At 36.5% G+C, this 25515-nt stretch overlaps 1 protein-coding gene across 9 annotated transcripts in view; it reads left to right on the top strand.

Annotated features, from left to right (window-relative positions):
- GPHN (gephyrin) overlaps positions 1–25515 on the top strand; it is a 306539-nt gene that overhangs the window by 173203 nt on the left and 107821 nt on the right. For 7 of the 9 annotated variants that reach the window (XR_012775918.1, XM_075502985.1, XM_075502984.1 and 4 more), the window contains 4 exons: positions 9574–9668; positions 14189–14255; positions 18407–18679; positions 19958–20065. Coding sequence is in view for 8 of the 9 variants with exons in the window: in XM_075502985.1 (XP_075359100.1) it covers positions 9574–9668; positions 14189–14255; positions 18407–18679; positions 19958–20065 (543 nt within the window). In the remaining variant the exon portion in view is untranslated. The remainder of the gene's footprint in view (positions 1–9573; positions 9669–14188; positions 14256–18406; positions 18680–19957; positions 20066–25515) is intronic. The other 2 variants (XM_075502988.1, XM_075502986.1) reach the window with 1 other exon arrangement.

The raw sequence follows: 25515 nt of genomic DNA, 5'->3' as shown, positions 1-25515 counted from the left end.
CTTCCCAGTTGTTAAAAGCTACCACTTTTCTCAGTGATCCACTTACACACTGCTAGTATAAAAATCAATCTGCTGAAAAAGTTTGGACACAGAGTGAATTTTATTAAAAAGCAAAAAGATTTTTCTGCACAACATGGTCTGCTGCTTCAAGCACACCAGAAGTGTATGTGAGCGGAGGTGCTTATATACCTATGTTGCTATATTAATATTAATGAAAAAGTGCCTACATAATAAGAACTTCAGGGTTTTGAAGTTGAGTTGCGCAGTTAGGAAGTAAATCGACAGAATTTGTCTATACAATGCAAAGTTGCATTAATGTGAAAGCATTACTGTGTCACAGCTAAGGAGTGTCAATAAATGATTGAACTGGTTTTAGCTAGTGCATGAAAGGTACTGTAAAATCTTCTAAAACTGGAAGAAGCTGGTGTTTTGGATACAGGAATGTGTATAGGAAAGATCTTGGGGACAGTAAAATAAAGGGAAAATACTTTATCCTGGATTTTGTTATATTGTTAACTATTATCATTAAGTATTGTAAACCATTAATTAAATAGTAAAATCAAATTCCAGAGGAAAAGGTAAACTTGATACATTTAATATTCCTCACTCAGTGTAGTTTAGGAATTCTGCTGTCTTCTATTTCAGTGCTCTGTGCTGCAACAGACTCAACAAAGTACTTTCCATCTTCTCTTTGAGAAACCTTTTCATGCAATTGTTTCCATGAGAATCTTGGAGAAGAAAAAGTGATTTGTGCCAGGAGTTAAATAATCCTGTATAGGAAATTGTTTGACAGAATGCACAGTAGGTCACTTTGGCTTTCAAAATCTGTTCAGTTGTTCAGTTCCAATGAGTGCATCATTCACGTGTACCTAAATCGACAACTGTTCAGACTCCGAACACATGAAATGCATCACTGGATCTCACTGAAGAATCCTTTCTATGAGTTTTTAGGTTATGGCAGAAGTACTTTAAAGCTGTTGTTATTAGACATGCTTTATCATTTACTTGGGAAGTAAAGATACCATGTAAAGGAATCTTAAGAGAAAGTAAAGTACATTTTGTAATCCTTGCATTGCCATGGTATGTTCTTGAAAAATTATCACTCAGTGGTCCATCCTTTGTAGTGTATTTTAGGAAGGATTTTCTTTTTAATCTTCAACATTGATGATTTGAGATTTGAAATTTTTTGGAGGTGCTCCTTTACCTGTGGCAGAAACTGACTGGAGTTTCAGAAGTACAAATATTTCATATTTTATTTCAAATTTCATATTTTATATTGCAGAAGGTAGCAAATGATAGGAAACAACAGACAACATTCTCAAAATAAAAAGAGTTCCACAGCTCACTCTCAGTAGCAAATGCGTTGGAGCTAAAGCATTGCAAAATTATTTGTTTAGAGAAGTGAAATTGCAAGTAAAAACTTTTTGTTCTTTCACTTCCCAAGAGATTGGGCAAGTTCTTAAGAGAAAGCAATGTATATTTCTACCTGGTAGCCTCATTCTTTGTGTGTACTGATGAGGATCTCTAAAGAATAGGGTCTATTCTCTTCCTGTGATACTAATATCACAACTAAGCAGAAGTGAGAGGTTTGTTTCTCTTATGTAGTTCCAGGCTTCATTGCTTAATATGCCCCCCCCCCCCCCCCAAAGAATACAGTTTTGACACCAGTTTTGTATGAAGTGAAGTTAACTGTACCCTGACTCTCCTGTGGTATAGATATATAGTCTAGAAGATAGTACACATAACCAGAAGCACTATACAAGGTATTTTTTTTATGAGACAGTGCTCCCTAGTTATTACACCTTTAGTTAAAGCTCATTACATTGTCAGTTGCATTAATTGTAGAATTCTTATTGATACTCTTACTGAGATATTGTAGATATTGATACTCATTTGTCTCATTTCTGCTGTGTGATTCTGTGATTTGCAGAGAACAAAATTTTTCACTTCTCGGGTTTTGTTCCACTTCTTCAATTTTTAAAGAATTTTGCAAAAGTTGTGAGGCACTGCATAGATTTTTACATTTTACATTAAATATAAAGCAGTTTGAAGTAACTGAGGGAAAACTTAAAAGAACAATAATGATTAATAGATAAAATTTTAACAGTGTTTTTGTAACAGCAGAATGGTGTCACTACCTTTACCAGCAAGTCTTCAGCTGTACTACTTCTATTGAACAGCAAGGGATTCATTCTTACTTGACGTGGGAAGCACAGCAGATTGCACGTGAAAAAGAGGGCTGAAAAAGGAAGTAGGCACCTGACCCTTCTTTGGAAGCAAGTGCAGTAGCTTGTTTCCAGCTGTTGTTTTAACAAGCTAATCCTCCTAGCCTCTCCCCCTTTGCAAATACTCTGCCTTTTGACACTGGTTTAACACACACCATTGTACAGCTGTAACATACTGCATCTGGTGGGCTGTGTACATCTTCATAGAGCCTAAATGCATTCCTCATAGCACAGAAAAGCATTTAGTAAGCATTTTCTTTGTTTCATTAACTGTTTCTAAAAATGATTGTTCTATTGGTTTTATGACAATGTATGGGGGTGGGCAGTATCATAAAATTAAGATCAGTTCGTATGGCATAAATATTTTATACACATTTACTATCTTAAAACTTTGTTTAGCAACCAGGATTTTATTATTAACACTTAATATGTATTAGAAGTGATATTTAGAAGATGCATATGGTTTGGTTGCCCAGATGCACCTATTTCATTAACATTTCTGTTACACAAATGGGGCAGGCAAATCACTGATCTATGAAGTTCACGTAAATCAAATGCAACCACGTTTAGCTCAAAACTTAGACAGAAACCTACTGAGGTGCAGGAACAAGTTACAAATTCCACAATGTTGCTTTCTCTAGTATATTCATTTAAATCTTCAGCTTCTTTATTGTGTATAAAAATGTGAAGCATCTTCCCCAATAACTATCACTGGAGTCCAACTATTAAAAGTTAAATATATTCGTGGCTTGGTCATGCATAAGTCATTGAGTATTGTCAGAGGTACCTGTACCAGCCAGTTGCTTCTTATGGTCATATGCACAGTGGAACTGTATTGATAGAATCGTTTGCTGATATTGGTTTATAAACAAGAAGGACATTGAATTAGCTCCTGACCTATGAGTCTCATGCCATAGGCATTAGGTTACAATAAATGGTACGATGGATCCCAGTGAGGAGAGTAAGGGAATTTGGAGGGGGCAAGTTGCAGGCAGAGGGGATCATGGATATGGGGAGAAACAGAGAAAACAGAGTCTATATTTAATCTAATCTCACAGCAGTTATTGCCGTGACATTTTTGTTCTTCACTCAGATAAATTCTGTAGGGTCATTCTGTGATGTTTGGGGTCTTGGTGGCAGCAGAATCACTGCAAATATGCTGAGAGTGCAAGCAAACTTCAAATGAGCATTCTTGTGCTGCAGAATTATTGTCGGTAGAAATGCATTATTGGTGCGTGCAGATACACCAGTTTCTAGAGTCCATTTTTAGTTGGCTACATTAATCAGGATTTCATCCACCTTTGGCTGTTGTAGATTTGAGTTGGGAGAAGAAGAGGAAAAAGAACGTGTAATCAGGTCAGTTATGGGAGGAATATGTACCAAGCTCACCATTGATAAGAGGGAAAGGCGATAGAGTAAGCCACCCTAATATGTTTAGACATGTTGTGTTTTACTTCATGTAAAATAATTCTATAAAAGCCTGGGAGAGCTCTCGGTATGTGTCTATGTGTGTCTGACACACATAGACATTTAACAGCAGCATTTAACATCAAAAAGTCCCGACAGGAACATCAAAACGGAGGCTCACCAGACTCAGGCTGCGTTTCTCACTGTACAGTAAAATTGACAGAAGCCTGGATCACCACTTCGTGAGGAGGAACAAACACACGTGTCAGGGGCAGCACTGGCCTGATGTCTACCTAGCTGTCACCAGTCCGTCCTGTGAGCCCAAACATAGTGATTGGTGCTTACTGTAGCCTTACGTCGGTTACTCTCCACTACTTTGGGACTATAAAACAGTTGATGGGTTTTTATGGGCCCACATCATTAGCACTCATGGATAACTTATTGTTAAGGAAATGATGACTGTCAGGCTATTACTTTTAAGGTGCATGTGGCCAGGTTCATTGGTGTAGGTGTGAATCTGTCAAAAGCTCTAGAATGACAGCAAACACCTACTTTTGGGATCCACCCTGTCCAGAAGCAGCTATTCATTGCCCTCTGGATACAGGCCATTCTTGACTTACATGGATCTGTGACAATTAATTTGACATCGAGAAGTCAATGATAATCGTAATTGTGTACATATGAAAGGACAGCCACTGCATGGTGTACTTCTGTCTGCAGCACCCCAATGATGTGTTAGGCCCACTATATTGTTAGAAAGTTATTCACTTTGATGACAAGTTGAGAGACTTTTACAAACCTGCTTGACTTTCGTTGCTTTGCAGCAATAGCATATGTGATCGGTTTTATCCATTTTTCAAATTAACTGAGCAATTAGCCAAAGAAATTTGATTTTGGAGAATATCAGAGAGCACAGTTCCTGTCAAGCATTCCATCCATAAAAAAGACATACAATATCATCACACAGGTTATTGGGGTCAGGGAATAAGAAAAATTCAAGGAAAGACAGCATGATGGTGAGAATGAGTGACTCAAAACTGATCCTTACCCAAAAACTTTTCAGTGTATTGAAAGAAACCAACTGCTGCAACCTGTATTTCTTATTGTACTAAAATAGATAAGTGATTTTTAGGCGAGAAGCTCTTAATCAGTCTAGCTCCATGTAAGCTCTATTTTCTCCCCTGCAAAATAAGAGTAGGGAAGTAGAGAATAAGCTGAAATAGCTGACTTGTGAATAGAAATTACAGGCACACGTGTTATCTCCAGCAGAGGTATACTGAATAACCTTGAAGAAGTTATCTCATATCCGAGCTGAGAGATGCAATTTTTGTTCCTAAAGCATACAATTCTTACACAACTGGTTGACAGACATGACTGACATTTTTGTTGCATATTTGACGGATCTGTCTCTGTAGTTCTTTGTCCAGTCTTCCGAGGTTTGACTGTGGTCTGTGAGCTCTGTTGCAGAGGGAATATAGGTATTTCTTTGGTTAGGTATTTTCTTCCTTTCAATGGAAAGCTCAAATAGGTAATAAAATGTTATCTATGCTAATTCTGTAGTCTGTTAAATAGAAATTATCTGCAAAATTGTCCATTAATTTGCATAAATAGCTTTATGATATGCTATGCAGAGTCATAGTTTTGAACTTTTTCAACAGAAATAATATTTTCAACAGAGGCAGTCTTGGTTATCTTAATTTAATTGAATTTATTATGACTTCTCAGTCTCATATTTGCATTTTAGTTGAAGAGATAAAACCATATTACCGTCCCCAAACTGCTGAAGAGTATATGAAATGTCTCAGATCATTACATACTATTAAGAGGTCAAACTTTGCTATGTCTAATACCTGAAAGACAAAGATAAGAAGTTTCTGAACATTTCAAGAAGAGTAGTCTTAGGTCTTTTATTAAATCATTCTGCAGTGGGCATATCCTCCAGAAGCTGCCTGGGAGGGCTTCCACAGGTTAGGAACGGAACTAACTTAATTTATATGGAGGCAAAGAAAGGCAGTGAAGCAGCAGAGAACTCTGTGAAACCCATTGGCAGCGAGCCATCTGTTAAGCAACCACAACTACGTCAAAGATATCTAAAAATATATCAGTTGGTTTGGGAACATAATGCCCTAACTCCAATAAAAAGGCACTTCTGAAACAATAAAAGATGAGTTTTAAATAAATTGTGTTTATTCATATAGCAATGAAATATAAGAAGAACTGCTCTCATAGACATTGTTAGTAAGTCCTGAATAGTTCCATGAAATAATTATTTAATTGTTAGTCTCTACTTCTCCTCTCTGGAGTAGAAACTACTGTTTTATTTCAATGCCATTGTCTCTTTCTCTGGTTTCCCCACAGCCTGACACTTCTATCATGTCCTGTCTTCCTTTTTGCTTCTGCTGAGTTTCTCCCTCATGTATTGTCCATCCAAGCCACCTTGTTCAGTCTTATTTCCATCTAGCTCACTTCATTCACTTGCCCTCGCTCTACTCTCATCCTTGCCCTTCTGACAATCCTGCTGCTTGGACTTCCTCTCTGCAATTCTTCCTTTCTACTTAGGCTTCCTTCTTCCCACATTCCCTTCTCCTGTCTAAACTACAGACCTCTCCTTCCTTTTGCATCCTCCAAACTGGCCTTTCTGCATTTCTGTCTCTCTCCTGAACTCTTGCTTCTACCTTCAAATGCTTCCACTGCTGTGGAACCCCTCTCTTCCACCTCCGTCTTGTATGCATGTCTTCTTTGCACTACCACCTTATGTACGAGAAACCGGGGACACTTCCTTGCTGTCATTTTAGTATTTTACGCAAATTTACTCCAGCATTGTCCACCTACTTTTTATATAGTCATCAGCCTCAGGTCTGAGAAATCAGTGTATAGCTTCAGTTCTGATGAAGGCATCAGTGTGACAGCTCTGAATGAAATCTCCTCATCATTTTTTCCTGCTTCTGCCCACATAGTAGTGTCATCATCGATGTTCTAAGAGAGCCAGGGGCAACAGCACTGATTTGTGATTTATTTTGTGCCAACACTATGGCCCCCTGCAGCAGGCAAAAGCTGGCTGATGGTGAGACTACCAAGAAAAAATTGCCCATGAAACAAAGTTTAACAATCTTAATTCAGCCTTGCTAGAATACTGGTAAAACGTGAAGGTGCTGAGTCACTAATTCTTTAATCGTTTGCATGCAGGTAGATGTTGGTACCAGACAATTAACTCCTGAGCTGGACACAGATGAAAATCTAGTTTTGCCATCTCTCTCTCACCCTTTCTTCAAACCTGAAAGAAGTATTAGAAAACCTGGCACTTTGGTACATTGTTAAGTGAAACAAAGCATTGTTACAGGTAGACACAAAGTATCTGCAAATCACTGCAGCACCACTAACTTCATTCATATCTGTATAGCTAATTAACAGCGTGCTTCCCAGTGAGATGGTAATTTCAGTTCCTGTACACTGCACATTATAAGTTGTGTTATTTGAGGACATCCCAAGAGTAGACTTTCCAGTGGCTGATTTCAAGAGCAGATGTCACTGTAAAAGTTGTTTACTTAGCAGCAGCCTTTTTTGGTTACATCCATCCAGTCAGGCTGCAAATAAGAAAACAGGAAGCATTCCCCTGTTTGTAGAAGTCTGCCTGCAGTAATAAATATAAGCATATATATTTTGAAACAGGTATTTTTAGAAACTTCTGTTGAGAGCTGTACTGCTGTTTGGACTTTCTGCCCTTTCAGATTTTGTTGCTTAGTCTATACATTTTTAATAATCACATTGCCTGCTAGCAGTGACATTTTGTGAAGGTCGTTTTTCTTGTGAGGTTGGAGAATGGACTTGAATTTCATTGAAGGACTCCCTGAGCTGCAGGATCGTTGTTTATGGAACTCTTTTGCATCTTGTACTACCTTTGAAGCCTGTTTAGAATTTTAACTAATGATATCTTCAAAGTGTCACTGTGCTCAAGGGCAAAAAAGAAATCTCAAAATGCACTTTATATTTAAAACCAGTTTTGAATAGCTTTGAAGCATGGTATAGCTGAAATAAAAGGCATAGATACAGACTTACTATGTATGCACACACAGAGATCTGCATGTTTCACCAACTTTTTCATTGTCAGCAAAGTGTCTCTTCACCATTGCAATGCCTTTTTCTTCTATGCTATAAAAATCATCAGGTCTATGGATAGTCTTAAAAATTTTGAATGTGATTGATAATTTAATACCTCAGCAGGTATCTTTAGGCATTCTCCCTCAGTGGAGAGGTTTTGGTTTTGTCTACATCATTCCTAGCCAGCTGCTTCTTATTTCCCCTGTGTAGAAATACAGACACTGGGTTGTATTTATATGCCTTTTCTGTTTCTGAGTAGGGGATGGCAGATACTAAACCCAACATGCTATGCTTGAAATAAAAGAGACTGTGGTGTCAGCTACTGAATTAAAATTGCTTGGTTTTGTATAAACCGAAGTTCCTGCTTCCCACAACTGAGCACATAGCAAGTTTGCTCATTAATAAAACATCTGAAGGTTTACTTGGTAGCTGCATCTGACGTCTTCTGATACTGACATACTCCTTTAAAACATGTTAAATGTTAGTGGCAATGTTTGAGAATATGGCCACTTGAATATCTGTACTGTTCAGGGATTTTTTTTTTTCCAGTTTTATTTATTGCTTCCTGTAAGTGTTTTAGCTGTATAGCTAGTATAGAACTCCTGGATCCTTCTCATAGGGATGCCGTTGGGTTAATTTTGTCATTTTCCTTCTCTATGACTTTGGTTTTCTATTTGTAAACTGGGAGCTTACAAAAGTACAAGGATGTGATTTATAATGTAATCCTTCCCACAAAATAATTTGTCTGGTTTTCTTCTATTTTATTCTTTTGCTATATCAAACTGCCAAGAAAATTTAGCTTATTCAGAGTGCCTTATATTTAAGATGTAGTTTTCTATTTCTATTTTGATAGCTGTACCATCAAAGCATTGTAGTTTGGCTGGATGTTTTACAATGGATTTCTCAGTTTTATGAGCATTGCTAACATTTTAGTTGTGCCAAATAACTTAGAATCTTGTTTCAGAACATGAAACAGGATGATCCACTGAACAGCAACTACTATGAGGGAAATGAAGAGAGGGTAGAACTGTCACCTTCCTTTGAGGTGTTATGTCCTAACTAAAGGTAGAGGTTGGGAGACTGGACGGATTGTGCGTTTAAGAAAACTTGTGTTAGGAAGTAAGGACAGAATGTTGTGCACATCACAGAAAAATAATTTTCCATCTGATTCCCTGTGTAGAAAAAGGACTAAAAAGACAAGAATTTTCAGACTCTGCTTCCAGGCTTCTCAATGCCCACTGCATATGGACTGCTTGCGAATAAAAGCCACCGGCCTGTTTGGAACTGCTGTTTTGCTGACATGATCAAAAGGGAAGGCCTCAGCCTGTGGCCATTATCATTACCATTTTACTATTTGCCTGCCTGCCTGCTACATGGGCTTCCCTTTGCAAATTTTTTGTTCTGTCTTCTGCGCAGACCAATTCACCCTTCTCATGCCTGGGAAAATCTCAATGGGAAAATGCACGTGAGATTGATGAGGAAGAGAAGGCAATTACATTTGGTCTTTTCTTTGCTTCTTCCCAAACATTCCTTCCTGTTAGAGGGAGTTGTTGTTATTTATGTGGTGTTGGTTAACATTTCCTATATATATAGGGTCCTGACTTTTAACATTTTCTATAGGAGTCTTTACCATACAGCTAACAGTGCTTCTTCCCAACCCCTTGTCTTTCCCTATTTTACATAACCAAGAGAAAATTCTTTAACATATGTCAGTGTTGAGAATTTAGCAAGGACGTCTCTTGGCAGAAACAAAAAAAGGATATTCTTGCCCAAATTTTAGCTGGTTTCATATTTTTCATTTCCTTGTACTTCACTCACTTTGCTATTTAATCTTTGATTGCAGGCCACTAAAGAAGTAATAGAGCGAGAAGCCCCAGGGATGGCCCTGGCAATGCTGATGGGATCACTTAATGTTACTCCTCTGGGCATGCTCTCTAGGTAAGACTATTTCCTTCAAAATATGAGGTGAACTATTTCCTTAGAAATACACATTGTCATGAAATGACTATACACAAATAAGTGAAGATTGCCATTGTTATCAAGACTAGAAGTCCTGACTTCAGAGAAGTGGCCAAATTCCAAGAATGGTAATTGCATTCTCTCATTTAATTCCCTTTGTTGTCTCCGTTAGACACTGTATCCTCCTGTATTTTCTGTGCCAGGTTATTTGTAATATTGATGCATGCAGTTAAACAGCTGTCTTTTTATCCTAGAGCTGTGGCGTTTGGGTGGTGAGTGAAGAATTCTTCTATATGTTGTTCATCAAGTACTAAAATGCTTTGTTTAGCAAAAAAACCCTTGATAAATACAAATGTATTGTTTTGATATTGCTTTTATTCCAGGATCAGCAAAAGCTCTCTGAATAAGTTAAATGGTATTTTATCCCATGCTTCCAGATATAGTACTTCAACTCCTAGAGTTTGGTATTTCCTACTAAATAATTAGTAACTGTTTCTCTGCCTGTTGGTGTTTCTTTTTTATCAGTGACATCTCTTGTTATCCTGTATTTCTTTCTGGAGTTGATTGTTATTTTATTCCTTCAATTTACCTCATTTTACCTATGATAGACTTAGTAATATTAATACTTTTCATAAGTTAGTTTGTGCTTGCACATTATTTCAAGGTAACTAAGAAACAATGGCTGTTACAGGTTTTTGATTTCTTGTTGTATAATGAACGTATAACAATAAAATAACTATATAAGAAATAAAGAAGGAACTTTCAAGTTTGCAACTTTGTATTCAGGTACTTGCACTTTGAAAGGACATTTAGATTAGAGGTTTAGTTATTCGACAGGGTATTTTAAAACTTTTCATATCACGTATCACATATCTGAAAGGGCAACATTACCAAGTTAACACCTTCAGATTCTGTCCAAATTAGCAAGTAGTTGTTTTTTTCTTATCGATATAATTTTTAATGTGATAGTTTGTGTTTATCTGAAGGGAAAGGATAACAGAATACTACAACAAGGAGAGGAAAGGTTAATTTAGCTGTTCTGTTTCTGATCAAGAAAAGGAGAGCCATTTAGATGACACTACCAAGTTTGATTTAGGATGTGGTGCGATCAGGATGGCTGAAAGGATGTTGTAATGGTAGTGGAACCAAAATGCTGGATTGCAACCTGATTCTTCTGTACATATAGCAAGAAAATGTCCCTTAAACTACAACCACTTTCAGTAGTAACTGATGACAATAACGGGAGATAACATTACAAAGACACTGCATGCAATCATATTAGGCCTTAAAAAATTTCCCAGTGAAAGTCTTTACTTCAGGCCTAAATGTAATCAGCATGCAAAAGTCCGTTATTTTTATAACACTGTTCAGATCATAAAGTTAAGTACACAAAAATTACAAAATTACAGCATTACAGTTTCTTGTGCAATCTCAGTTTTACATGAATGCACGTGTGTGTTATGATTACTTTTTTTTTTGGTAGAATCCCTCTGCAAATGCTTAAGATGGAGGAAGGAAATTTACTTTTCTTTGTTTTGGTTGTCCTATGTGTAATCCTGTATCGGTTTTTGTGCTCTTTGTTCAGAATCTTCTCTGAATGCAGACTCACTTCATCTGGGATTTTTCTTACATTATTTGTTATTCTAAGACACAAATTGTTAATATATTTTCACAGAAAATTCTGCAAATCGAGGTACTGTTGTAATCCCCCCTTACAATGAGAACTAAGGCACACATTAAGAAAGGTCAAAAACATAGACTAATTTTAGGTACACAGTTTGAGAAATGTAGATCCTAATTTTTCAAAGTATTTAACTTTAAATGTCCCTTGTCCTAAGCTTACCTCTCATTGACTTAATTTTGGAATGAAGTTCTGGTGGATAATTTTGCATGTTATTTCTTTGACTCTTCAAAAAAAAAACAACAGCAGAAGTTCTGTTATGCAACATTAAGCTGACACTTCTATAAATCACCTGCAGGTTTGGAAATGTTAGGTCAATCAAGTTGAATTTTATCACATGAACTTTTAAAAATTATTATAAGTTATAGGCTGTCTTCCTGACTGTGGACCAGCATTAGGAAGTGGTGAGTTATTTTGTAGACTGGATTCACAGATACTTACAGGCAAATGAGGGGCAGTGAGACTCTCATAGTTCAGATTCAGTCCAACGGTCCAGCAGGGAGTATCTTAGAGCATCATAGACCTTTTTATGTGTTTCCCAAAAGTGTTTCTTTTTCTTCTCTGTGACCTTCCAAAACTGTCCTTGTCCCAGAATGATCTCTTCCCTTCACCCGATTCCTTACCTGTCAACTACCCATCCCATGCCAGTCTGTATTGAGGCTTTTTAAAGCACTCTCTGTCTCCTTGCCCATCTATTCTGCTTTTACCAGCATAATTTCTTTCCGGGGAGATTATGTTTTTTTCCCAAAGAGATCATGTTCTCCATTCCTACTTCTGCATCAGACCTGTATTTCTTTCCTCCCACATCCATTTTTTTTCTCTCCCGTGTCCTGTTTTTCCTTCCACTCCCTTGCTTCTATTTGTATTCTTCTTTCTCAGACTTTTTTGGTTTTTTCTTAAATTTCTGTCCACTGCATCCCAAGGCCGAGGATAACGTGAGATCCACAGCATATCCCTCAACTGCTCAACATGTGGAGGAATATCATTAATTCATCTCTCAAATTACCCAGAATGCATGCACATTTTGTGTGCTTTTATGTTGTGAGTGCACACACAATGCTTTTTGCAAGCCATGCAGTTCTTAAGTACTTTTACTTACTTTTGCATGCTCTCTTGAGAAATTTTTGGCAGCTCCATTTCTGTCTTGAGCCACTAGATGTGATTATTGGCAGCCGAAACTCATAGCGTTCAGGAGAATGGCTGCTGGTTTAGTCCTTTTATATTATTGGTTGGTTGTACTGGTCATTTAGCTTATAATGTTTGAAATTATTTAAAGCAGAATAAAAGGGCCAAGAAGAAGATTATTAAAGGACCTAACTGCCAAAACAATTCCACCTCATTTTAATTCCTCTGGATAATTCCTATTTCCTTTATTTTGAATCTTGTCATAAACTGTATCCCGTGTATGGGATTTGCTGGATTGAGTTTGTACTCTGTAATTTTGACTACTGCAACAACAGTAAATGGGCACATTTCTTTAACTCAGGCTCTTCATCTTTGTATTGCAGTAGAGCATTCCTCAACTACCTGGAATTCTTTCTTAACTGAGGGTATATAGTGTGCAAGAAGTGAATATGGGAAAATAGAGGCTAAGAATCAGGCATATTCAAGATGCCAGTTGAAAATCAGACTTCTCTTCAGGCTGGCTTGACTGCGATATCAACAGTTCATTTTGTGGCACAAAAACGGTCTCTGTGCTATTTAATTGTAAGCATTTTGACAGATGTCACTGGAATACTTGCTACCCTGCTAGAAAATGCCATGCTACCAATAAATGACATTAATCACTGAGAATTATTTGTGTAAGAAGAAATCCAGGGAAGTTGGCTACCCCACAAACCATGTCCTTTGGCTCAAAATTTTTGGTAATGCCCTATCAAGAATTTGTTTTCTTTTCTATTCTGTCTTCACTTATGGCTCATGTTTTTGTTTGATAAAGAGATTGTTATACAGTTGTTCTCAACTGTAGCCTCCGTATCTTTGTGGTTTGGTTTCGTCCTTTTACTTTTTTCTTATCCTTATATCCCAGCCCTGGGATTTTTACCACTGGTTTTGTAAACAGTGGAGAAAAGCAGGAGGCACTCTTTACAACCTGAAGACAAAATGCAGTAATTTAAATTTTTTTTTTCTTGGAAAGTATTTAGGTAAAAGGAGGAAGAGGCAAGCTCTAAACAACAGGAAGCACTCAGCACTTGGGTGTCTAAGTTCAGCCCTGCATCAAGATCAAAGGAATTCCCTAAAGACAAAAAACAAAATAAAACCTTCCATCTTTGTTGTTGTTTTTTCTTTTTTTTTGAGGGGCAAGGAAAGACTGTTAGGGAGAATTAGATACGGATTGCATAAGTGCAATTTTCACTTGAGAATTACTTCCGTCTGTGCTTTTCTTACGTTGCAGCTTCAAAAAAAAGAAGACATATTTGAATTAATGCAAGCAGCATGACTTAGTATTTTTACCTGGCAAGGGAAATAGTGTTTGACACCATCAATTACGTTTCAAAGTAACCATGTGTATGAGCAAATAGGGACTATATCAAAGAGTGTATTGGATGCAAGTAAACAATAGAATTAAGGGAGCTAGACAGATCTAAAAAAGATGGAAATCTAGCCAGTGTTTATACTATCAATTAAATGTTAGACTCCGTCAACCTTGTTTGATGCTTTTTCAGCTCAGCTTCTCCTGAGCAAATATTTTTAGATGTTGGGAATTGACTTTACAAATTCTGATAAATAATAGAATTTATCTTAAATGCTCTGTTCTTGTTTTTACAGCAGAGAAAGTTCCATGCAAGAGTTTCACTCTGGGTTTCTTTCTTTTCAGACCTGTGTGTGGAATCAGAGGGAAAACTCTCATAATTAATCTGCCAGGTAGCAAGAAAGGGTCACAGGTAAGAAGTGTTCTTACTGATCTGCTACTGAGGACCCATGCTGAGTACTCCCATTGTTCTGAATGGCAGAAAGTACCCACTACAACAAATTTTACAAAAGTGAATTGAAATGCATTTTCATATAACTGAACGCACCATCACTCAGTCAGGGACGATACAATTCCGATCTGATTGAACGTACTGTGTGACCAGGACAGCGTTATATGTAGTGCAAGAGAATGCTCACCGTAGCCGACAGTGCTAATGAAGAGTCTAATGGTCTCTTACACTTCCTCCTTCTTCTCTAGTCAGCCTGTACCTGATCCCTGTTTTGTCTACAGCTTCCAAGAAAGCATTCTTTTTCACACAGAAGTAAGAGGAAGGCCTAGTGTATGGTAAAACTTCCTGGAGTATGAAGAATATTCCCAATTGTGGTCAGCAAGAGGGGAAAAAAAGGAACATCATTTTTAAGAGCTGAGGATTTTTAAAAATCTTTTGGATACGAGTATCAGACTTTACATCCTTTATACAGTTTGTTTTCTTCCTGCATTTTGCTCAGTTTGGACAGGGAAGTTAGGCTTTGTGTTTTTATTCATGCTTACTTTCTGACTGTAGAGCTGAGAGAAACACAATTAAACATCAGGAGGAATTTTTTTTTTGTGTTAGTAAGGATAGATCTTTCCAGTGCTCGCTCTTTCTGTGTAGTTGGCTGATAGATCCAGAAAAACATCCTTCTCCACACAAATACTGCTAAGCTGAATAGTAGGCTGTACAGCCTGACACAAAACTGCTAAGGTAGATCCCCCATCAGTCAGGAGAACGTATTTCTCCAGGTCTCAGACTATGTCAGTGGCCTTGTTAAAAAGTGTCTACCTCTGGCCTCTAACAAATGTGTACCTGGTAGTTTATCTATGTCTTCTGAAGCAGTAGTGCCCCATCAGGGAGGAGACAGTACTGTATGTGTTTGGCAGCACAGCCCTGAAGTCACTGTTGCTTGAAAGACTTATGTCTGGAGATAAATAAAGAATGTTTATGTGGGCTGTCACCTGGAAGTTGAAGAGGAAATGTTTTGAATACTATGATCTTAAGCAGCTATCGCAGGTTTTCAGATACATTGTCTACATGTTTCAGTTCAAGGACTCAGTAAGCCCTTCTATGATTCTACCATTCCTTAGAGCCTTTTTAGGAAATCTAATGAGACTCTGTAATTGAAAAGAAATTAAAAAGCCTTCGAAACATGCAACAAGCATTGGAGGATGGTGGGGCAGGAGTATACCTACTTGAAAGTCTTCCAGGTATGAGCAGGAAGTCGTATGTATGTACATGTATTTAACATAGCGATGGGCCCCATATCTTAGAGAACTGGTGCATCAGTAAGAAGATTATTTTCAGAAGTCTATACAAATTCTTTTGTATGAAAGGGATGAAATAGCCTACAGTCTCTAATGGGTTTTGTTGTATTCAGTAGCACTCCTAACATGCTAGGTACAAAAAAATTGCCATTTTCTGCCCTAAGGCACTCAGACTGTGAAGATAGGTAAATTGTAGAAAGAGGATGAGGAAAAGAGATGGAAAAATGTTAATAAGTATTTTAACAATAGTTTGATATAAAGTAAGTAATAAAAAAGGTAATTCTGCTGGAAAAGAAAAAAAAGTCATATGATTTCATTATACAAACAAGCTTTTTATAAACTGATGATTATTTGTTCTTGTCACGATGATACTCTCTTCTGTCACAATTTATTTTAATATGAAACATCTTTAAAGTATCAGATTTCAGCAAAGATTTTTAAGATGAATAGTAGAGAAAATTGTTCCATAACAGACTGGATCTCAAGAACCAAATAGGAGAGGTTGTTACCAGGAATTTCTCTCATTTCTCTCTTTTATGACTTGCTAATTTCCTTTCCATCATGTTAACACAATCATATAAGAAGCTTATATAAAGCTATGAAATTGCAGCAGTATACATATTTCATTAATAAAATATTAAAATATTAATAGAAAATGGCAGCAGTGTAAATGCTCCATCTCAAAAGTGGACACAATGCCAAACGTATTTTCTCCAGAGAATGTTTGTGTGGCATGTACCCTGAATCAAGATCTGTAGAATACTTCCATTTTTGTGTTGTTCTGGTCTGTTTTCTTTTCTTTTCGCCTTGCAAAAGGTATTTAATATTATGAAAGAGGGCAAAGCATGAAATTACCAGACGCTCATTGAAATCACTGGGTCTATGGCAATTTTCATAATTGTATTAACAATTGCCTCAAACAATGAGTTTTACAAATAGCATGAGTTTTTAGACTACTTACTGGGAACCTATTCCTCAACAGTCAAGCCAACAAGGCTTTATTTCAGTGGTAGGAGTGGGGGACATGCTTCTCTAATGAGTTAATCATTAATGTAGCTTTTCATGATTATTGGTCAGTTCACAGATTGATGTCCTTTTTTATCACTTACTTGAGGTCTGCTTTTTTGCTGAAGTAATGATGGTTGTATGCTTCAGTATTTTAAACAATTTTTAAAATAATACTGCGGAGGCACAATAACTCTGAGGTTTGCAGTTACATTAGAAGTTATAATTCTGTATTATGTTTACAAATATATTTTAATATATGTTCATTATAAACAGCACCTTATGCTCATCCAGTTTACTCCAGTTCTTCAGAGTGCCAAATTGAATGTTTAAAGAATTTCTAAATCTATGAAGTATTCTGACTTTTCATTACTCTTAAAGGGGCAACTGAAAGGTGGATTCTTATTTAGAAGCTTTGAGGAAATACAGTGTTTGTGAGTCATGTTTTTGACTTACAAAGTGGCTTATATAAACTCAAGTAATTTCTGATGGATTATTTTGTTTACATAGTCATTTTTATTTATTGAAAATATTTGTTACAGTATCTATTTACGAAATGTTTATCATTATTTATTTTCTGGATACTCTAAAATGTTGGAATACATTTTTTAAAATCTTCCTTATGCTTGAAACAAAACCGTAAATGAAGTGCAACAAAAGGAATAATGGCAGCTTTCTATGTCAGCTTGTATGTTCCCTAACTGCACTGCCATGGTAATTCATTCTTGTGACCCTGCCATCATTTTCCAATAATTTAATGTTTATATGCAGTCTGCTCGAATGACATGAAGAAAACTCTCTAGTGAGGTGCCTGGGAGGAGGATGGGAGACAATCGTCTTAAATTGAAGAAGGTAGCTTCCAGCTGCATAAAAAGAAAAGAAAAAAAATCACTTTGAGGATAATTAAGCAGTAGAACAGGTTGTCAAGAAGGGTTGTGGAGTCTCTGTTCTTTGATTTTTTTCAAGACTTTACTGAACCTAAGCAACCTGTCTGAATTCTGTATTGACCCTGATCTGAGCAGGAGGCTGCAGTGCGTGATGTCCTGAAGTTCCTCTTTGATTTGACGAAATAATAGCATATTTTAGCAGCAGAGATAGCTATATATGTATATGCCCATTATGGAACAAGAAGAACAGTTATACAGCGTCTGCATATTTGCTTTCACCACTGATATAAAATAAACTTTCTAATTTTTTTAAGATCATAGAGCAAGGAGAGGTTTGAAAAATAGATTATTTATGAACATTTTTTTCTGAGTTACGTAAAATTATAATGACATCAGTGTAGTTTGTCATTCTTCCAGTATATAGGATAAGTCCATGAATAAAAAAGGATATAATTATATAAAAGTATAATTATGGAAACCCTTATGAATTGTTCTCTAATTGTGAAGCAACATAATAGGAATGATTTGAAGCTAATGTACCTGCAGGGATAGCGTTAATGTTTTTATTCTGCATTTTTGTAGCATTCTGCCAACTGCTGTGAACTGGTTTCTGTATTATGTATTCATGAAAATTTAACTCTTGTTTTCCAAAGTTTTAATCCAATATTAGCTTAATTACAGTAGCCCCATTGTACAGCTTACTATATTTGCATGAAAAAAGGCAAAAATTTGTAGTATAGTCCCCAGTTCTGGTTCTGAGTTTGGTTTTTTACTCTCTATGAGCAATTGCATAGGGCATTTCAGGTTTTATTTATGATCGGGTGAAAAGATACATCTAAATCCTGAATATCTTTTAAGAGTAAATCTGAAAAATCCCTATTTACTTCTGCAGGTAACTTTTCATAGTCATTTCTCTTCTTGTGCATAGGAATGCTTTCAGTTTATACTGCCAGCCCTACCTCACGCCATTGATCTTTTGCGGGATGCCATTGTAAAAGTAAAGGAGGTACATGATGAGCTTGAAGATCTACCTTCACCACCACCTCCTCTTTCTCCTCCTCCAACCACCAGCCCTCACAAGCAGACAGAAGACAAAGGAGTACAGTGTGAGGAAGAGGAGGAAGAGAAGAAGGATAGTGGAGTTGCCTCAACAGAGGACAGTTCTTCTTCACATATAACGGCAGCAGCCATTGCAGCTAAGGTGAGTCTGGCTTGTTTCCCTAAGAGACCCTTTAGTTTCTATCTCAGGTACTTTCCACCAATATGCATTTGCATGTTAAGACTATACATTGATGTCTGTGTGGTCAAGCAGATGTATTTTAGGTATGTTTTGTAGAAATATAGCTCCATAAAAGTATATGAATCCTGTTTTGGTAGGTAATCTCAAATTTCAGTGGGAGGTATATATTGTTTATTATCTTGACAATAACGTGCATTTTTTTGATACCATTCTGATGTGACAGATTATTTTTAGTGGGTTTTTTTTAATTCAAAGTACTCACATGCCTGAACCTGCAAAGTCCAGTAGGTGGCATATTAAGGAATTGCAACAAAATTTGCTAAGCCATAATATCTGTTTTGAAAAGAAAATGTTGTTTTCTAAAAACATTGATAAAAAGTATGACAGATAGGTAGCGGGTTAAGTAATAAGCTATCCAGGTTACTGTATTCCAATGTGCAAGTCCGCAAAAGAGATGTGAAATTCTGACGCAAAACTAAAAGTCATCACATTGTCTCCATAGACTTGCTTTAGCCAGTAATTATAGATCAACATCACTCAAACCAAAATAACAAATTTGAGACTACAAAAGGAAAAAATTAGGTAACACTTGCAAATTACTTCCGTTCAAATTTTAAATGTTTTCCAAAGAAATATCATATTATTTGAAGCAATATATAAATATGTACCTCAGTTTTATGTCTTCGGTATTAAAATGGAAAGGCAATGTATTCCTATGTGTTCGGAAAGGTTTTTTTCCAAACTGCTTTGTTCTATATTTACTCCACAAGTTGTACTTTTAATTCCTATCGTGGGAATTGAAAGTCTAAGTAACTCAAAATTATATTCCACAATTTCTAAACCAAAGCAGCAACATTCTAACTCCAGAAATGTGAATTCAGGTCTGAGACATCTTGACATTTCTAAGACAGCTGCAGCTGGAGATCATCTCCTCATGTACAGAAAATCCTGATTACATGTATCTTTACAGGGATGAATTAAGGTAATTATCACTTGCAAGTTTCAGTTTTTATTAATGCAAATTTCAAATGGATTAATTTATTTTTACATAGGCAAAGATAAATAATATGTGCAATTTTTAAAGGCAGAAAATACCTGAGATCTAAACTAGCTGTGTTCATATGAGCTTGGCATTTCAGTGTCACACTTGTTTTCACCTCATTCCCTTTCAGTCATGTGCTTGTATAGTTTTGTGTTTTCCAGTCACTGTATTCATAGCTGTTATGTGTTGTGCATTAGAAGCATCCATCCTACACCAGTTCGGCTGTTATCATGGCAAAAGGTGAACAGCCCATCCCTGGTCTCATCAATTATTGCCATCACGCAGCAGGCAGTGCAGGAGAACCGGTAAGAGACACTTCCAAGAGGCTTTTGCACTAACAGTAGCTAAAAATACACTGCCTGCCTCCTAGTCTACTGTGTGAACAGACAGTGTTATTTATTTTCTTCTAACAAAGACACATCAGTGCTATCTTTTAGAGAACATGCTACAGAAAATATTCTGTTTAAGATATAGGGCTAAACAAGGTAAAGTTCGTGTGCATTGTCAGTTCGAATCATTTGGCTGCTGAGATAATCATCGCTATAAAGCTTGTGTTTCTGATTAGTCATCAGCTTTATCATCTAATATACTCAATAATTGAATATAATTAAAATAATCTCCTAAAATTACTGCTTTAGAGCTATGAAATTTTGGTAACTTTTCCCCCTTTGTTTGCCTGGCTTTGCTTTTTTTTCTCAATAGTTTGTCAACATAATGCAGCATTTGCACTGTTTGTTCATAGTTTGCTTTCATCACTTGCGATTTCTCCCTTAGCTTTGTATTCTGTTTAGAAATAGAACTTCTCAACAAGACTTGAGTCAGGATACAGGGGACTTATTATAAATTACTGCATTTTAGTCAATAGTAGGCAACTATTTCAATGAATGGTAGAAAGAACTTAGTTTATTATAACCCAGAGGTTATAACTCAGGCTCTAACAAAATACCGTACTTTATTTTCCATCTCCCAAAGGTTTAGTCTAGGCTTGAATCAAGACAGAATAATCGCTACAGTATCATCAGGAATGAAACGTAATTTACTGTATTAATAACTGTAGTTTGAGGAACCTAAGGAAGGCAGTTGGCCTAGAGAGAGTTCTGCTCTCTGACCTGTTCATTCCATGTCAGCCAGCAAACAGGGTGTAAGTTCTTGGAAAAATATGTCAGTAGATTTGATGACCAGAGGCTGCACTTTCTCGTTCCCGTATGCAAACAGTAATTTAAACCATCAATCAAATAGCGTAACACCTCTGTATTTAAAGCATGATGACCCTGTCTCTTGAAGAGTCACTTAGGAAGTGTGAAGGCTTTAAAGTTTGCGCACCTGTGATGAAGCTATATATGTGTACATACATACATACACACAGTTATTCCAATAGTTTCTTTTTTTTAATTGAGGTTATTAAACTGGAATTTGCACCATATTCTTCAGTGTCAGTAAAACAGTGAATTCCGCCTCTCTGAAGCATGCTGTTAAGCTGTCATCCAGGCTTCTGTACCCTTTTGCAAATTACTCTTGAGCTATTGTTTTACACATTCTATAATCCCAATCAGATCTTCAAACTCAGAGCAGGAAGTGGCTAGTTTTTCAGAAGGTTGTTGGTTTTTTTAGGCTGTCCTTTCTCTATGTTTTTAGACATTTTTGCTCTTGTATAACAATCATAGTAATTACCATCTACAGCTTGTTTTCTTAGTACCTCACCAGCACTGTCAATCTTTGTTCCAGTCCTGGGCAAAAGAGAATAAAGAGCTCATATCTTTTCCTTTTTCCCCTTCTTGTCAACACTTAGTTCTCTAATCGGAAAACACAAATATTTAAACCAATATAAAAGTACTTCTGGAAAAGGTCATATCGGATAAAAATTGTAGAAGCAATGACTGATGGATATGGTGGATATCTTTATCTGTCACTTCATTCATTTCTCATTCATTTCTTTCTCCATCAGTAGGTTACAACAGGTTTTCCACTTCAGCTAGCGCAAACAGAAGCTATTTTCACTGAACTTAGAGTTTTATTGTACCCCATTTAGAGTTTTGAGACCTCTGTCCTCTATTAAATTTGTTTGAAACTCGCAAATGAGTTGAAAAATTTTAAGGGGAGACATCACAAATAGTCAGAGTGTGACTTTGTGAACGTTTAAAAAAAAAAAAATCTATCCAAAATGCGGTAATATTGCTGTTCCTCCCTTATTGCAGATTTCCAGGCTCCAGGAAACACAGAAATTTCTCATGGGTTTATCAGCCTCTTTAACAGGGTTAACAAGAAGTTGCCTTGATTAGAGACTTAGATTGCCTAAATTTTATTTTAAAAGGAAAAAATCTTATTAAATGTAGGTGAGAAAAATGAGACATTCCCCATAGCACATAACATATGCATAGAAATACCAATCATATTCTGTTGTCCCTTTCACTTAATGAACAGTATATATCCATTACATTTTTTTATATATTTATGTTTATGCAGTACACATACTAGTACCTTCTCTGAAATCAGCAGGTTGTAGTGGTTTAAAGAGAATATTAATGCTGGTTTTAGCAATACAACAGCCTCTACTGTCATATTAGAGAAATAAACCTCTTGAGAGCAAAATTTGTAACTGTGAACTAACTTAATTCTCTCAGTGAGATTTTGTGTCTCCGAAAGGTAGCAAGCTGAAACGTAGAGTTCTAGATAGGTTTATATATGGATTGGTTTATGGCAATTGTATTTTCTGTAAAGGTGGTGATTAGGGAATAGTTCTCTTTGAAATGAAATGCCTGTAATCATCTTTTTCCCTTTATCTTCAGCTTCCTTTTTGGATTAATGCCCTGGCTGAAATTTTACTTAAATTTTAATTTTCTCACAGGCAAAAATTAGTACTTCACATGCAGTTCAATGGAGACTGGAATTGTCTCAGCCACTTTGTTGCAGAGAGAGTTTTTTGTTCTGAAAAAGGTGATATTGGATAAAAGTTTAGAAGCAATGATTGATGGATATGGTGGATAGAAAAAAAAAAAAAGTTAGTTGCCTGAAGGGATGAAACAATATGTAATATCTGCTTACTGTAGAGTAACCAGAGTAAACCCAGGGAGATCTGGATCATGGTATCATTTGCAAAAGCAATATTATATTTGTAGTGTGGGATCTTGGAGTATGTAAAAGAGGTAATGGACCCATACACAATCATATCAAGATGTTGCAGCTTTTTATCAGAGGAGAGTAAAGAAAAGGTGTCTTATGTGAAGACTTAAAACTATACTTTCTTCTATTGTGTCTTTTTTTATTTTATGCCTTTATCAAAATGGTTTTTTTTGCTGTATTGTCCTTAGTCATGGAGATTAAAAGGAAGCATTAAAAGTTGTAAGTAGTATTGGAGCTATGCCAAATAAAACTTAGGCATGTCAGCCTTTTTGTGTGTTTAACATATTTAAGATGGGATTTCAGGAGAAAAAGAGAACAGAAGGGAAATGGTGCTTCTGACTACAAACGTTTTGCATGATCAGAATATCATTGTCCCTGTTTACCTCTATAGGACATCTCTAAGATGCCATTTGCAAATCAGAATACTCCAAGTAGAGGCCAGTTAAGCACTGTTTCTGGAGAGGAAGGTATCCCCAGCATAATCGTCCATAGTGAAGAGAAACTCTGCTGACTTCATAATTTATAGTGGAAATCACAGTGTAAGTTACTTAGCCTTGAAAGATCTTCTGAGGAAAGTTTGGGGTTTTTAAATGCTGACAGAAATTGACTGGCAAAATATACTGTCAGTCTAGAAACACAGCAGTAGAGCAGAAAGCAGGCAGTTGGTGGCACACTGAGAACAAGATCTGTTTCCACACAACTTACAAACAGGTTATAAACATGAGAAACTCTAATGGGTGGAGGAAGGTTTATGGTGAAATAAGATCCCCTAGGTATAACCCAGTATCTCTAAGTCAAGGTTGCTACGTTAGACATAGTCATTATTTATAGATGGGAACCAAGGAAGTTGAGGGGGAAAAAAATGACATATAAAAGCAGTATTTAACGACTTGAGCCTTAAGATTGGTTGTTTTAACTGCACAGAGACAAGCCACAAAGCTGTCTTAATATCCTGACACTGGTCCTAAGGATGCAACAGATTTTAAAAGCCAGGATTCAAGCTTGTTCCTGGAAGGAGGTACTTTCCAGTGGCTTCTATTTGCCCTAAAGCCTTACTAGGCAAGAATGGTCAAAATGCCTAGGTGCAAACTGGGTACAGCATCTCCATTTAAAAAAAATCCTGACCAGAAATGTCCATTATTAGTGGTTTGGCTTGTCACTGGATCTTCATTTCTTGCTTCCTTTTATTGTCTGCTACTGCCATTTCCCCCAAATATGGGGAGTTCTTTTGGTGGTTCTCTTGGAACTTGAACATCAGGCTGAGCTAAGAAATTCTTAATGGCGAGAAAGATCTTAAACTATGTGTATATATATTCCAGCAAAGACCTGAATTTCTACATTTTCTTGTCTGTTGTGATAGAAAAGTTAATTGCAGGAAGTAAGAGCAATCTGATTCGGTAGAAGTGCTGCCTCTGAAAAAGGAAGAGGTTAAAATCCTGAAAATAAAATCAGAATAAGTCTTTGTAGAGAGTGTTATAGCAGACTATCTGCTACATTTTGTGTTGTAGAACTAATGTTAGAGATCAGTTCTCCTATCTGAGGTATTTATCATTCGTATGTCTTACCATTTTACACACACACAAAAAATTAATCATTATGTTAAACTAGCAATCCAGTCAATTATAGAGCTGGTGTGACATCTGCATGACTGGACCCAAATACTGCAGTAATAAGAAGGACCAGGCTTTCTAAGACTTGGTATATTAAAGCTAAGAAAAGCTTTATCCTTAAATGTGTTCTTCTACCTCTTTTCTTTGGAACTGGTGATAAAACTGAACAGAAGAGACAGAAGATTAAAAAAAAAGATAGATTGACTTTTATTACTTTTACTACTGAAAATAAAACAACTTTTTCACTGTTGTAAGTTGGTGTAATTCCATTTATTTAAGTGGCTTAACAATACCAGCTAAAGGATGTGTCCCTAAAATTTCCAGCTTAGAAATAGCTGGCCTTCTAATACATTATGTGGGGGTAAAAAAAAAAAAAGGTTGAATTTTTATTTTTCCCTTCAGAATGCATTTTAAACCAAGTGTTGTCTTTGGATGATGGTTTCTAGTGCCTGTACTCCCTCCAGAGAGGCCTGTTGCTTTTGCAACACAAACTTTACATCGAGAATTTTTGTAGCTGAAATAAAGTCTTCAGTACATAGAATGAAGAGTATTTACTCACTGCATGACATTTCTTATGAGAAATTTTCTCACTGCAAAACATTTCTTCAGAGGGGTTCAGTCATTGCTAATAAATGGTTTTCTGTTCAGAATATTGTCCCCTAGTTAGAGAATGGGAAGTCTGCCTCCCCTCATGCCACAGTAGAAATCACTGTTGGTCATTGCTGGGTTTGAAACAGAGGCTTAAGAGGAAAAACATTCCTTTCTTATTATTTCCTGTTGTAGTATGTCTGATTCATAGGTTTTTCAGGACAAATAGTATGTTCTATGCTACTTCAGTTAGAATATGTTCTTACATATTTGTTAGGTATTTGTTACTGAAATTATGAGAATGTGTCATTAACCACTGCCAGCGCTGCGTCTGAGGAGGTGTGCAAACTGAGGAGTGGGGTATTCCTATGTTTTTGATGTAAGGTTTTGAGTAAGTTTTAAATACAGTATATTTTTTACTATTAATTCCATCTCTC

This window comes from Mycteria americana, chromosome 5 (genome assembly GCF_035582795.1).
Source record: "Mycteria americana isolate JAX WOST 10 ecotype Jacksonville Zoo and Gardens chromosome 5, USCA_MyAme_1.0, whole genome shotgun sequence".
Taxonomy (NCBI): domain Eukaryota; kingdom Metazoa; phylum Chordata; class Aves; order Ciconiiformes; family Ciconiidae; genus Mycteria; species Mycteria americana.
This window is presented reverse-complemented; position numbering and strand designations above follow the sequence as displayed.